A 16,317-nucleotide genomic window follows, 5' to 3' on the forward strand; every position below is an offset into this window, starting at 1 on the left:
GACGAGGGTTGGTTGAACTCGCCGTTACGTCGATAATTGAATTCGTCTTGGAATAATCAAGAGGAATTCGGAATTCTCAAGAGAGAAATAAAACTCACAAGTTTATTGATAAAAGTAGGCTATAAATTTCGTCCAACACAAAGCCTTATATATAGGCAAAGTAAAGACTAAACCTAACTTGACTAACAAGCAAAAGACACCCTAATTTTCGTCCATCATAAAGACTACAAATAAGGTATGTGAAAACCTAACCAAACTAGGAGAATAAACATGGAAAATAACTCCTAATCTAATAAGGAAACATATCCTTAGTCAAAACAAGGTATAAAACTCAAAATTGACTCAAGTAAGGCCTAATTTCAGCCACCCTAACATAACCCACGAAAATTATAAGATAAAACAAAATAAAAGACTCTATTAAATCAGCCCACATATGCAACGTAACTTGGGCCTCCATGGCATGCATCATTCCCCTCCTCTTGAAAGGGATTAGTCCTCAAATCCAAGTCGTGAGTGCCAATGCCGGGATCAAAAATCAGATCTTCGGTTATTACAAGAAACAATTGATGAACCCTAGATGGTCTCTCTTGTCCATCAATCATCTTGCCGGGATCAAAAACCATATGCGTCGGCTCAAACGCTGAATTTTCTTGAACTTGGATCATGCCGAAATTGTTGTTGAAAATACCTCCATGCCTCTTCTCTCTTCCGAACAGCCATGTAGTTAGCATCGGCGTTGTGATATGCTCTTTTGCCGAGAATTATGGAAGTTTCACCGGAAAAACACAGTAATAACGTAATAGATAAGGAAAACTCCGATCTATTTGATTTATACGCGGAAGACTGAAATTGAACGTAACAAACAGAAAAGAACAGATAAAGATGGATTGCCTCAAAACCCCTGAATCTAAACCACGAAATGATCTAGGCGAATAATTCCCTAGACCCCAACGTGCATTTGACGCAAGAACTCGGAGACGCTGAATGACACACGGCGAGGGATGAAGAAACTCGTCGATTCGTCGATAGGTGAATCCTTGTTTATCAAGAAGAATTCGAAACTTGAGAGAGAATTAAACTCACTGTTATATTTTATCAAAAATTGTCTAACTTTTCAAACACATAACAGCCCTATTTATAGGGAACGGGAAACCCTACGTAACAAGGAAATAAACAGAAATTAAAGAAATAACGGAACTTGTTCAACAAGTCAAAAGAAACCCCAGCGAGGACTCCTCTGAAAAAAACGCATTGGAAACGAGTCTGCTCTGGCAAGGCCAGAGGAATCAAGTCTTCTCTGGCGGGTTTCTCTGCTCGGGCAGACTCCACTTGAGTTCTCTGCTCGGGCAGACTCCACTTGAGTTCTCTGCTCTGGCAGACTCAACGTGAGTTCTCTGCTCGGGCAGATTCCACTTGAGTTCTCTGCTCGGGCAGACTCCACTTGAGTTCTCTGCTCGGGCAGACTCAACGTGAGTTCTCTGCCCAGTCGCTTCTTCCCGGGGGGTAACGATTCCGCTGCTCTGGCAAGGCCAGAGGGATCGAGTCTTCTCTGGGCGGCATGATTTCGCTGTTCTGGCAAAGCCAGAGGAATCGAGACTTCTCTGGTGGTTCAACTCGGTAAGCAATAAGGTTTACCACCTTTGAACTCTGATCCGTCGGTCCTTCTCCAATTGGCCTTTTCAGCTCCTGCCTCCAGATTTCCTCCACCAATGTCATTAAATTGGCCTTGAACGTCCTGGCCCTAGCTCTCGTCACTGGACCAACGGGCACGTGCACCGGATCTTCACTCTGTGCAGCCTCTGAAATTCGGCTTTGCTCCGCATCCTGACCTCTACTCTGAACTGCATCATTCCCCCTCTCTTGAAAATGATTTGTCCTCAAATCCACAGCGTCGCCTACATCAAAGGGACTTAAGTCAGTAACATTGAATGTAGCGCTCACATTATACTCACCGGGTAAATCTAGTTTGTAGGCATTATCATTGATCCGTTCCAATACTTGGAATGGACCATCGCCCCGAGGGAGTAACTTGGAGCGCCTCTGCTCTGGAAATCTTTCCTTGCGCATGTGCAGCCAAACCCAATCACCGGGTTCAAATACTACTTTGCGACGACCCCGATTAGCTTGCTCAGCATACTGCCGTGTGCGGCGCTCAATGTTGGCTCTGGCACGTTCATGGATCTTCTTCACGAAGTCTGCTCTGTTCTGGCCATCCATGTTAACCTGCTCAATGTCGCAGCCCGAAATCCCGACACTAGTGATAGTGGGGTACGAGTATCGATACGACTATTTTTAAAGAATAAAGGAATAGAAGAGTAGGTCGAACATCAAGCGGAAGCTCACATCAAAGCATGCTAAGGAAAAATATTATTAATTGAACCCAAGGGTAAAATCGTCAACGTCGTTGTAACTTTTTAATTATCAGGAATTTCACGAACAAAAACAAAACAGGTATAGCTTATTTTTCATAAGGAAACATAATATGCAGAGTGTCGCAGCAAAAGGCGAACCGGTTACATGTATGGAGACACACAACCGTGAGTATATTACTTGATTCATATTCAAAGTAACTTCACATCAAGACTTTATCGATAAAAAGGAAATACGATAAAGCAAATACGTCATCTAACGATCCCCCACCAGCACCAGACCAATCTCACTCCTCGCTTAGCCTGCACATTTAGAAATACATGCAGGGCGTGAGTATATAATACTCAGTGGGCAAACGCCGAAAAACAAGAAAGGTGCTCTTAGAGCTATAAGTCTGAAGCTTGCCACATCACAGCAATACACAGAAATAAGTTAGTATCAATGAATCTGTGCATGCAGTTTTATAATCAACATCATAAATAAGTAACTGCGCAGTTTAAACATTCATCATGTATGTACCACATCCACTACTCATCATCAAAGGTACTGAGAAGTAGGCCTCCCTCTCAAGTACCGTGACCGGCCGACCCGAAGACGGCTCACAGTCACCTCTGTGCACAAAATCCCGCTTGTGGCAGGACCGAATTCGTCTCATCAGTAGAGGGTAACACACAAACTCAACATCAAAAATTGGCAAGTCAAACAGTTCTCAAACATCATTTATCTCAAAACATTTGATAAGCTCATAACATCATTACATCATTTTGGAAAGCTCATATGATAAACATATACTCAAAATATTGCCCACCTGAAGACCTTACTCAAAAACTCCCGTCAAAGCGGAGTTACTTACTTCCTTGCTCGGCTCGTGTCTTCAGGGATCATCGTCATCATCGAAGGTTCATGTCATAAAATGAATCCCGATTAGAAACTCATTGGCAAAATCTCATGCCTTAACTCATGCTCTATATTATATTCTATCTCTTAACCAACTCTACATAAACTCTTTACTCATTTCAAATCCTTAAGTCCAAGGATAGGATTCAAGAAAAACATGGTTCTAAGTCTCGATTCATCTCTCATATAAGACTCGTCTAATCTCATTCAAACACTTAGGCAACACAATCACATAAGGCACATAAGAAGATACCATCAAACATCATCAAGACATGTTCTGTTTTTACACAGACTCAACTTCAAAATTTTACACGTTCTGACTCCGACATCCCCTGGACTCCAGACTCATACCAAAAGAAAGGTATTTGAGTCTAGTTTCATTTAAAAAAAAGTAGAGTCAGAAACTCCAAGTGGTTTGGGAGATATGGCGTTTTTACCACGGTCTACCATAATCGGCAGTTTTGAGCAATCGGAAACATTGATTTTTGAAAAATAGTAAACGTTGTCAAACTGAGCTCAAATTTGGTGGATATCTAGACCATACAGTAAGGTTGATACCATAAAAATTTGGAAAGCTAGATCACACAGGAAGTCACTGAAATGAATGACTTTGTCCCCTGTTCTCTGAAATTCCCGGCAGAAATGTGCAGATTTGGTTTTTCATTTTATAAAAATAGTAAATCAAGTCCCAATGACTTGAAATTTTACAGAGGTGCTCAAGACTCATGTAGGGACATTCTGTAAAATTTTCAAAGCTTTTTGACATCGACAAATCGTCGATCACAGTAGGTCAGTAGCCTACGAAAAATCACCAAAAACTCATCTCAACTCTTAAATGCTCAATTTAACATTTATACAAAGCAAACACATCAAAACTCATTTTAAGCACTTAAAGCACTTAAAAACATTCAAAAACATTAAAATACTCATCATACTCAAATTAACTCTCCTCTTTTACATCTTAACTCAAATCTCAAGGGAAACGTTTCAACAACGTATCAATCAAATTCTCTTTTCAATCTCATGCTCAAAAACACTCAATCATTCATTATTGACTCCATACATCATGTAACTCATTTTACACATATATATCCCTTTTTATCATGTAAACTAACTCTAGTGAAAAACTCATATATCAACATAAAATTCTCAACAAAAGCATGACATCTTTCACATAATGGTCATAGATCAAAATAGACCACATTTAAACAATCGATGACTTCTCAAATATGAAAACTCAAAAATTCTCATAACTAACTCAAGTCAAAATTTTACTTAGCTTCCAATAGACTTAATCAAACATATTAAAACACTACTATCATACTTAAAAACACATATCTTAATCAAAATCACTTAAATATCAAATAGACCAAAAGTCCTAATTTTTACTAAACTAACTCTTTGAAATTTTTACAAACACATACAAATCTCTAATCCATTCATAGATCTTTCATTTTTAGCCAATTAAACTCACATATACTCCATCAATTATATATTTTAGATCATAGATACACATAGCCCTAATTTTAGTAAGCTAACTCATATCAAAACTCCAATTGACATCATATACTCAAATTAATCCATCAATCATCATCATAAACATCTCATAGACTCATATACATCATCACTTCATCACCTTGATCATCAACTCAAAAAAAATTCCCAAATTGGGGTAAACTAAACTCATCGAATCTTTACATCTCAAAACATAGTTTTTCAAAACACACCTCAATCATCACCAAACATCACATAGATCACTTTTCTCACCTCAATTCAAGGAAAGAAGAAGAAAATTTTTTGAAGGGTAGAACACCCAAATTTTCGAAAATTATGAAAAATAAGAGAGGGGGTGATTTCTTGCTTCAATCCTTCAAATAAACTCATATACAAACTCATACAAATTATATCTATGAATATGGAGATCACTTACCCAAGTTTTCACCAATTATCCAAATTTTCTCTCACTATTCTTGAAACCAATCTTCAAGGATTCTCTTGAATTTAAGTTGATAGGATGTGTTTATGGAGGATTTAAGTAGTGATTTATGTGTTTGGCATACTTGGGTGAAGCTTCGAAGGTTTCATCAATGGCTAACAATGGTGGAAAGTGAAGTGAGAGATGAGGGAGAGGGAGAGAGATCGAAAATGGGGTGGAGAAGAGAGAGGAAAATCCTTTGCAAGATATAGAAGGATTTGGCTAATCTTTGGAAAGATTTGTGAATCTTAGAGAATATTTGGCATTAATGCCTCTTCTCACTCTAATCTCTTCTTTCTCTCTCAAATCTCTACACTTTCCTCTCACTAGTCTCTACACTCTCTCTAATGTACTCTCAACTCTCTACTCTCTCAATTCTATACTTAGCAAAATTTAGGCATATAACATATGGTAGAGAAATTAAAATAATAGAGAGAAGGGTGATTAAATAATAATCACAACAACTATGGAAAAGTCACTCATTAATAAAATACCACATCATAAATATTCATGTGACCAAAATAATAATTATAGCACTCATATTAGTGCACTCACATATATATAATATTCCTCTTCGTAGGAAGAAAAAAAATAATTTAAAAATATTATGCTCGGAAAAATTTTCATAAACCGGCATCATTCGATTTCTCGATAAGAATAAACCATACTTGCTTTGGAAACTTAAACAAAATTCCAAATGCTAAGGTCTCGAATAAAAATCATAATAACTCGGTCACAATGACACACGTCACAAAATCACATAATTACTCAGTCACGTAAATTCACATAACATCACATCAAAACAGTCGGCAGGCTCAAATAAGCTAGACGTCTCTCTGACCGACTCTATATATCAAGGTTTCTCACTCTTTCTTCCTCGACTCTATTTCCAACTCAGTATTCCTATTTTTCTTAATAGGATAGTCAATCTATAACAATTCAGTATCCGGTAACTCTATTCCCGGTAGTTGGTAATAAAATAAAATCTCAGCTCAATATCAATCAGCATCTCTATCTCAACTCATTTCTCAAATCTCATCACTCTAATTCCATCATCGGTTTATTCACTCGTATCTCTATTTAAAAGACAATCTGTCTTATCTGCTCAAAAAAAAAAAAAAAAAAAAAAAGTAGTCTCGTAATTTGACATCTCAGTACTCTCAATAGTGTTTAGACACTTTCTCACAACATGAGGAAAAGTACGGGGTGTTACACTCAATCTCGGGTAACGGAGTCAAATCCAAAGGTGTCAAAGGGTTAAATCCATACGCGATTTCAAATGGAGAAAACTTAGTGGCAGAATGAACAGCACGGTTATAAGCGAATTCCACATGAGGAAGACACTCTTCCCACGACTTAATGTTCTTTTGAATAATAGCTCGAAGTAAGGTAGACAAAGTCCTATTCACTACTTCTGTTTGACCATCAGTTTGTGGATGACAAGTAGTAGAAAACAAAAGTTTAGTACCCAACTTGCACCACAAAGTCTTCCAAAAATAGCTCAAAAACTTCGAATCCCGATCGGAAACAATAGTTCTAGGCATGCCATGTAATCTAACAATCTCTCTAAAGAAAAGATCAGCCACATGAGATGCATCATCAGATTTATGACAAGGAATAAAATATGCCATCTTAGAAAATCTGTCAACAACTACAAAGATGGAGTCACGACCACGCTTAGTCCTAGGCAAACCTAATACAAAATCCATAGAAATATCAATCCAAGGTGCGTGAGGAATAGGCAATGGTGTATACAAACCATGGGAACTCACCCTAGACTTAGCTTGTTTACATGTAACACATCGACCACAAATTCTCTCAACATCACGTTTCATATGAGGCCAAAAGAAATGTTCATGCAGAACAGCCAAAGTCTTAGCAATGCCAAAGTGTCCCATCAAACCCCCACCATGAGACTCAAGCAATAACAATTCTCCTAAAGAACATTGCGGCACGCATAACTTATTCCTCCTAAAAAGAAAATCATCATGCCTAAAATACTCTCCACTAGAAGCTCGCTCACATGCTATATAAATCTCACCAAAATCAGCATCACTCGCATACAAACTCTTGAGGCACTCAAAGCCAAGTAACTTAGCATCTAAGGTAGAAATCAAGGCATACCTTCGAGAAAGTGCATCAGCCACAACATTCTCCTTACCTTGCTTGTATTTGATGACGTAGGGAAACGTCTCAATGAACTCCATCCACCTCGCATGTCGCTTGTTCAACTTGTGTTGGCCTTTCAAGTGTTTCAACGACTCATGGTCCGTGTGAATGACAAACTCGTTGGGCCACAAGTAGTGCTGCCATGTTTGCAAAGCTCTCACCAATGCATACAACTCCTTATCATACGTTGGATAACTCAACGTTGCCCCATTTAACTTCTCGCTGAAATACGCAATGGGTCGTCTCTCTTGCATCAACACTGCACCAATACCAACACCAGAAGCATCACATTCAATCTCAAAAGATTTGGAGAAATTTGGAAGAGATAATACCGGGGCATGGGTCAATTTGTATTTTAACTGCTGAAATGCATCCTCTTGCGCTTTGTCCCATTTAAATTCCACATTCTTCTTGATGACTTCTGTCAGAGGTGCGGCAATACTGCTGAAGTGAGGCACGAATCGCCTATAGAAGCTAGCAAGACCATGAAAGCTTCGAACTGCTGCAATGTTCCTCGGTGTTGGCCACTCTTGGATTGCTCGGATCTTCTCCTCATCAACCTGTACACCTTGTGCACTAACAACAAAACCAAGGAACACAAGCTTGTCCGTAGCAAAAATGCACTTTTTAAGGTTAGCAAACAACTTCTCCTTTCGAAGTACGTTCATAACAGACCGCAAATGATCAACATGCTCATCAAAATGCTGGCTATAAATGAGGATATCATCAAAGTAAACAACTACAAATCTGCCAATGAAAGCACGCAAAACATGATTCATAAGACGCATGAAAGTACTAGGCGCATTAGTCAAACCAAAAGGCATAACCAACCACTCATACAAACCAAGTTTTGTCTTAAAAGCAGTTTTCCATTCATCACCTTCCTTAATCCTAATCTGATGATATCCACTACGCAAATCGATCTTAGAAAAGACACAAGAACCATGTAACTCATCGAGCATATCATCTAAACGAGGAATGGGATGGCGATATTTTACCGTGATGTTATTGATAGCTCGGCAATCACAGCACATCCTCCACGACGAGTCCTTCTTTGGTACAAGGAGAACTGGTACCGCACAAGGGCTCAGGCTTTCCCTCACATGCCCTTTGGCCAACAACTCACCAATCTGCCTCTCCAACTCCTTCGTCTCCTCCGGGTTGGTGCGGTAGGCTGGTCTGTTTGGCAAAGTAGCACCGGGCACAAAGTCAATCTGATGCTCAATCCCGCGAAGTGGTGGTAAACCGGTAGGTGTATCATCGGGGAAAACATCAACAAACTCCTGCAACACACCACGAATAGAAGGGGGTAGAGAAGAGAGATCGTTAGACATAAGCAAAGTCTCCTGATAACGCAACAGCAAGATCGGCTTCTCCTCCTGAACACACCACTTCAAATCACTAGCCGTAGCAAGAAAGGACTTATGGTTCAGCCCCTGCTCCTTCTTCTCCACAGGCTGCTCCTTGGACTTTAGGTTGTCCGCCTCCCGTTGCAATTGCACTTGATCCTCATAAACTTGGGTAGGAGTAAGAGGAACAAGCGACACCTTCTTCTGCTTGTATGTAAATGAATATTTGTTGGTGTAACCATCATGAATTGCACGGCGATCAAATTGCCACGGGCGCCCCAACAGGATGTGGCTCGCTTGTATAGGGATCACATCACACACCACCGCATCCTCATACGTCCCAATGCGAAAAGGGACCTTCACTTGCTTGGTCACTCTGATAATGCCAGTCTCATTTAGCCACTGCAAACGATACGGCTTGGGATGCTTCTCCGAGGTTAGCCCCAATCTCTCAACCAGGGCTCTACTAGCCACATTCGTGCAACTCCCGCCATCGATGATCACACTACATACCTTGTCTTGAACAAGACATCTCGTGTGGAAAAGATTCTCCCTCTGCTCACGTTCCGGGGGTGGAGTTTGGACACTCAAGGCTCGCCGAGCTACAAAAAGTTGTCCATTGGGCGCAAAAATCTCCTCACATTCCTCCTCATCAGCGGTATCATCGACATCCTCCAATTTCGGCATATCAGGGTCGGTGTCATCCCCATCCGTCACAACTTCGCCGTCATCGCGCATTATCATGAGTCTCCTGTTCGGACAGTCACTCATAATATGCCCGAACCCTTGGCACTTAAAACACTTCTTATCGCGATTTCGACCATCGACAACGGTCGGACTACCCTGATTCGCTGCACCGGAGCCCTCTGGTCGGGACCGAACAAATTGCTTTTTCTCCTCGCGCGGCGGGGCTTCCTTCTGCCAGGGGATCCCTCTGGACGAAGAACCGCTGGCAACGGATTGCGACGACCTCCACTTGCCCTGAGTCTGGCGCTGGTTGCTGCTGTTGTTGCCCCTCAGCTTGAGTTGAGTCTCTATCTTGATGGCCATGTGGACCATGTCCTCCAACTCAACGTAGTGCTGCAACTCCACCTTATCACGAATATCCCAATGCAGCCCAGCCAAGAATCTGGCCATGGTCGCCTCTCGCTCTTCCTCCACATTGGCTCTAATCATGGCAACCTCCATCTCCTTATAATACTCATCCACACTCCGACTGCCCTGCCTCAAGGTCTGCAACTTGTTAAAAAGCTCACGGTAGTAATGAGTTGGCACAAAACGTTTCCGCATCACAGCCTTCATCTCCTGCCAAGATTGAATAGATGGCTCATTGTTTCTTCTCCTACTCGTTACCAGTTGATCCCACCAAACAAGTACATAATCTGAGAACTCAACCGCTGCCAACTTCACCTTCTTGAGCTCTGAATAGGAGTGGCAATCGAACATAAGCTCCATCTTTCTCTCCCAATCAAGATACAATTCGGGATCATTCTTCCCTTGGAAAGGAGGAATGTTCATCTTGATGTTGCCCAGATTATTGTCCTGCCACGCTCTTCCATCGTCGTCCTCATCCTCAAATTCGGTATCCTCAACATGCTCCTCATACTGACGGTGGAATCGGCCGCCTCCACCACCACGGCCTCCTCGCCCGCGTCTGCCTCCTCGTGTGAAAGTGGGTGCACGCGAATGAGACTGTTCCAGCAAGTCGATCTTGTCATACACGCCCTCGAGTTCGGAATGTAGCATCCTGCCAAACTCGGAGCGAAGAGCCTCCATCACTAGTTTGAACTGAGGATCCATAACAGGGCTGTCACTCAAGTCTATACCCTGTTCAGCTGGTTTAGACATAACAACACGGACAGAAAACAAGAAACGTTAGTGAAACAACAAAAACAACGTAAGGACCTCACCACCTTACCAACACTCGTGTATCACTCAAGATGAAAACACTCAGCGCTCGTGTATCCACTCAATTCAAGGCTTTTACCCTCTACTAATCTCACCACTCTTGCCTTTTTCCGCTCAAATTCTCTGTCAAAGAAACAAATTCCTCAATCTACCACGGGAAATCACCAACCAACGGCACAACGAGATCAACAAGCGCACTCGACGAGAGCACTCGATGTCACGCCTCACAAGAACCACAGCAAAATACACAGATAAGATAGGACTCGACAAAGAAAAGAGAGACGCCTAAACGCAGACTGGAACCCAAAATCAGTGCTACGCAGAAACATACAAATACCACAACGAGCGATTAAACCCAAAGAATGAAGTAAAACACAACGGGGTAAACACAAATTGAAGATGTACTGCTTTCTGCTTGTTTCATTTTTTTTTTGTTTTCGACAGATCGTGTAGATTGTGCTCTGTTTTTTTTTTTTTTTTGGTAAATATATAGATAGCGTAACCCTTATGAAACCCGGAAACTGATACCAGATGATATGCTCTTTTGCCGAGAATTATGGAAGTTTCACCGGATAAACACAGTAATAACGTAATAGATAAGGAAAACTCCGATCTATTTGATTTATACGCGGAAGACTGAAATTGAACGTAACAAACAGAAAAGAACAGATAAAGATGGATTGCCTCAAAACCCCTGAATCTAAACCACGAAATGATCTAGGCGAATAATTCCCTAGACCCCAACGTGCATTTGACGCAAGAACTCGGAGACGTTGAATGACACACGGCGAGGGATGAAGAAACTCGTCGATTCGTCGATAGGTGAATCCTTGTTTATCAAGAAGAATTCGAAACTTGAGAGAGAATTAAACTCACTGTTATATTTTATCAAAAATTGTCTAACTTTTCAAACACATAACAGCCCTATTTATAGGGAACGGGAAACCCTACGTAACAAGGAAATAAACAGAAATTAAAGAAATAACGGAACTTGTTCAACAAGTCAAAAGAAAGCCCAGCGAGGACTCCTCTGAAAAAAACGCATTGGAAACGAGTCTGCTCTGGCAAGGCCAGAGGAATCAAGTCTTCTCTGGCGGGTTTCTCTGCTCGGGCAGACTCCACTTGAGTTCTCTGCTCGGGCAGACTCCACTTGAGTTCTCTGCTCTGGCAGACTCAACGTGAGTTCTCTGCTCGGGCAGATTCCACTTGAGTTCTCTGCTCGGGCAGACTCCACTTGAGTTCTCTGCTCGGGCAGACTCAACGTGAGTTCTCTGCCCAGTCGCTTCTTCCCGGGGGTAACGATTCCGCTGCTCTGGCAAGGCCAGAGGAATCGAGACTTCTCTGGTGGTTCAACTCGGTAAGCAATAAGGTTTACCACCTTTGAACTCTGATCCGTCGGTCCTTCTCCAATTGGCCTTTTCAGCTCCTGCCTCCAGATTTCCTCCACCAATGTCATTAAATTGGCCTTGAACGTCCTGGCCCTAGCTCTCGTCACTGGACCAACGGGCACGTGCACCGGATCTTCACTCTGTGCAGCCTCTGAAATTCGGCTTTGCTCCGCATCCTGACCTCTACTCTGAACTGCATCATTCCCCCTCTCTTGAAAAGGATTTGTCCTCAAATCCACAGCGTCGCCTACATCAAAGGGACTTAAGTCAGTAACATTGAATGTAGCGCTCACATTATACTCACCGGGTAAATCTAGTTTGTAGGCATTATCATTGATCCGTTCCAATACTTGGAATGGACCATCGCCCCGAGGGAGTAACTTGGAGCGCCTCTGCTCTGGAAATCTTTCCTTGCGCATGTGCAGCCAAACCCAATCACCGGGTTCAAATACTACTTTGCGACGACCCCGATTAGCTTGCTCAGCATACTGCCGCGTGCGGCGCTCAATGTTGGCTCTGGCACGTTCATGGATCTTCTTCACGAAGTCTGCTCTGTTCTGGCCATCCATGTTAACCTGCTCAATCTCGGGTAACGGAGTCAAATCCAAATGTGTCAAAGGGTTAAATCCATACGCGATTTCAAATGGAGAAAACTTAGTGGCAGAATGAACAGCACGGTTATAAGCGAATTCCACATGAGGAAGACACTCTTCCCACGACTTAATGTTCTTTTTAATAATAGCTCGAAGTAAGGTAGACAAAGTCCTATTCACTACTTCTGTTTGACCATCAGTTTGTGGATGACAAGTAGTAGAAAACAAAAGTTTAGTACCCAACTTGCACCACAAAGTCTTCCAAAAATAGCTCAAAAACTTCGAATCCCGATCAGAAACAATAGTTCTAGGCATGCCATGTAATCTAACAATCTCTCTAAAGAAAAGATCAGCCACATGAGATGCATCATCAGATTTATGACAAGGAATAAAATGTGCCATCTTAGAAAATCTGTCAACAACTACAAAGATGGAGTCACGACCACGCTTAGTCCTAGGCAAACCTAACACAAAATCCATAGAAATATCAATCCAAGGTGCGTGAGGAATAGGCAATGGTGTATACAAACCATGGGAACTCACCCTAGACTTAGCTTGTTTACATGTAACACATCGACCACAAATTCTCTCAACATCACGTTTCATATGAGGCCAAAAGAAATGTTCATGCAGAACAGCCAAAGTGTCCCATCAAACCCCCACCATGAGACTCAAGCAATAACAATTCTCCTAAAGAACATTGCGGCACGCATAACTTATTCCTCCTAAAAAGAAAATCATCATGCCTAAAATACTCTCCACTAGAAGCTCGCTCACATGCTATATAAATCTCACCAAAATTAGCATCACTCGCATACAAACTCTTGAGGCACTCAAAGCCAAGTAACTTAGCATCTAAGGTAGAAATCAAGGCATACCTTCGAGAAAGTGCATCAGCCACAACATTCTCCTTACCTTGCTTGTATTTGATGACGTAGGGAAACGTCTCAATGAACTCCATCCACCTCGCATGTCGCTTGTTCAACTTGTGTTGGCCTTTCAAGTGTTTCCACGACTCATGGTCCGTGTGAATGACAAACTCGTTGGGACACAAGTAGTGCTGCCATGTTTGCAAAGCTCTCACCAATGCATACAACTCCTTATCATACGTTGGATAACTCAACGTTGCCCCATTTAACTTCTCGCTGAAATACGCAATGGGTCGTCTCTCTTGCATCAACACTGCACCAATACCAACACCAGAAGCATCACATTCAATCTCAAAAGATTTGGAGAAATTTGGAAGAGATAATACCGGGGCATGGGTCAATTTGTATTTTAACTGCTGAAATGCATCCTCTTGCGCTTTGTCCCATTTAAATTCCACATTCTTCTTGATGACTTCTGTCAGAGGTGCGGCAATACTGCTGAAGTGAGGCACGAATCGCCTATAGAAGCTAGCAAGACCATGAAAGCTTCGAACTGCTGCAATGTTCCTCGGTGTTGGCCACTCTTGGATTGCTCGGATCTTCTCCTCATCAACCTGTACACCTTGTGCACTAACAACAAAACCAAGGAACACAAGCTTGTCCATAGCAAAAATGCACTTTTTAAGGTTAGCAAACAACTTCTCCTTTCGAAGTACGTTCATAACAGACCGCAAATGATCAACATGCTCATCAAAATGCTGGCTATAAATGAGGATATCATCAAAGTAAACAACTACAAATCTGCCAATGAAAGCACGCAAAACATGATTCATAAGAAGCATGAAAGTACTAGGCGCATTAGTCAAACCAAAAGGCATAACCAACCACTCATACAAACCAAGTTTTGTCTTAAAAGCAGTTTTCCATTCATCACCTTCCTTAATCCTAATCTGATGATATCCACTACGCAAATCGATCTTAGAATAGACACAAGAACCATGTAACTCATCGAGCATATCATCTAAACGAGGAATGGGATGGCGATATTTTACCGTGAAGTTATTGATAGCTCGGCAATCACAGCACATCCTCCACGACGAGTCCTTCTTTGGTACAAGGAGAACTGGTACCGCACAAGGGCTCAGGCTTTCCCTCACATGCCCTTTGGCCAACAACTCACCAATCTGCCTCTCCAACTCCTTCGTCTCCTCCGGGTTGGTGCGGTAGGCTGGTCTGTTTGGCAAAGTAGCACCGGGCACAAAGTCAATCTGATGCTCAATCCCGCGAAGTGGTGGTAAACCGGTAGGTGTATCGTCGGGGAAAATATCAACAAACTCCTGCAACACACCACGAATAGAAGGGGGTAGAGAAAAGAGATCGTTAGACATAAGCAAAGTCTCCTGATAACGCAACAGCAAGATCGGCTTCTCCTCCTGAACACACCACTTCAAATCACTAGCCGTAGCAAGAAAGGACTTATGGTTCAGCCCCTGCTCCTTCTTCTCCACAGGCTGCTCCTTGGACTTTAGGTTGTCCGCCTCCCGTTGCAATTGCACTTGATCCTCATAAACTTGGGTAGGAGTAAGAGGAACAAGCGACACCTTCTTCTGCTTGTATGTAAATGAATATTTGTTGGTGTAACCATCATGAATTGCACGGCGATCAAATTGCCACGGGCGCCCCAACAGGATGTGGCTCGCTTGCATAGGGATCACATCACACACCACCGCATCCTCATACGTCCCAATGCGAAAAGGGACCTTCACTTGCTTGGTCACTCTGATAATGCCAGTCTCATTTAGCCACTGCAAACGATACGGCTTGGGATGCTTCTCCGAGGTTAGCCCCAATCTCTCAACCAGGGCTCTACTAGCCACATTCGTGCAACTCCCGCCATCGATGATCACACTACATACCTTGTCTTGAACAAGACATCTCGTGTGGAAAAGATTCTCCCTCTGCTCACGTTCCGGGGGTAGAGTTTGGACACTCAAGGCTCGCCGAGCTACAAAAAGTTGTCCATTGGGCGCAAAAATCTCCTCACATTCCTCCTCATCAGCGGTATCATCGACATCCTCCAATTTCGGCATATCAGGGTCGGTGTCATCCCCATCCGTCACAACTTCGCCGTCATCGCGCATTATCATGAGTCTCCTGTTCGGACAGTCACTCATAATATGCCCGAACCCTTGGCACTTAAAACACTTCTTATCGCGATTTCGACCATCGACAACGGTCGGACTACCCTGATTCGCTGCACCGGAGCCCTCTGGTCGGGACCGAACAAATTGCTTTTTCTCCTCGCGCGGCGGGGCTTCCTTCTGCCAGGGGATCCCTCTGGACGAAGAACCGCTGGCAACGGGTTGCGACGACATCCACTTGCCCTGAGTCTGGCGCTGGTTGCTGCTGTTGTTGCCCCTCCGCTTGAGTTGAGTCTCTATCTTGATGGCCATGTGGACCATGTCCTCCAACTCAACGTAGTGCTGCAACTCCACCTTATCACGAATATCCCAATGCAGCCCAGCCAAGAATCTGGCCATGGTCGCCTCTCGCTCCTCCTCCACATTGGCTCTAATCATGGCAACCTCCATCTCCTTATAATACTCATCCACACTCCGACTGCCCTGCCTCAAGGTCTGCAACTTGTTAAAAAGCTCACGGTAGTAATGAGTTGGCACAAAACGTTTCCGCATCACAGCCTTCATCTCCTGCCAAGATTGAATAGATGGCTCATTGTTTCTTCTCCTACTCGTTACCAGTTGATCCCACCAAACAAGTGCATAATCTGAGAACTCAACC

At 42.7% G+C, this 16,317-nt stretch overlaps 1 protein-coding gene and 1 long non-coding RNA gene across 2 annotated transcripts; both read right to left on the reverse strand.

The window, feature by feature from the left end:
• Positions 1-1,464: 1,464 nt before the first annotated feature.
• LOC131002496 (uncharacterized) lies at positions 1,465-15,980 on the reverse strand. The gene is made up of 9 exons (XM_057928977.1): positions 15,485-15,980; positions 14,649-15,073; positions 11,926-12,784; positions 10,354-10,595; positions 9,013-10,182; positions 8,446-8,694; positions 7,367-7,998; positions 6,456-7,234; positions 1,465-2,099 (listed from the first exon to the last, which is right to left on the reverse strand). Exons 1-9 carry the CDS (start codon positions 15,978-15,980, stop codon positions 1,465-1,467), a joined length of 5,487 nt encoding a protein of 1,828 aa, XP_057784960.1.
• LOC131002493 (uncharacterized) lies at positions 2,440-5,596 on the reverse strand. Its single transcript, XR_009094320.1, has 3 exons — positions 5,198-5,596; positions 3,179-3,242; positions 2,440-2,672 (listed from the first exon to the last, which is right to left on the reverse strand). It is a non-coding gene; the product is annotated as an uncharacterized LOC131002493 (long non-coding RNA).
• Positions 15,981-16,317: the final 337 nt, after the last annotated feature.

The sequence above is a fragment of the Salvia miltiorrhiza genome, unplaced genomic scaffold (genome assembly GCF_028751815.1).
Source record: "Salvia miltiorrhiza cultivar Shanhuang (shh) unplaced genomic scaffold, IMPLAD_Smil_shh fragScaff_scaffold_141_1, whole genome shotgun sequence".
NCBI lineage: Eukaryota > Viridiplantae > Streptophyta > Magnoliopsida > Lamiales > Lamiaceae > Salvia > Salvia miltiorrhiza.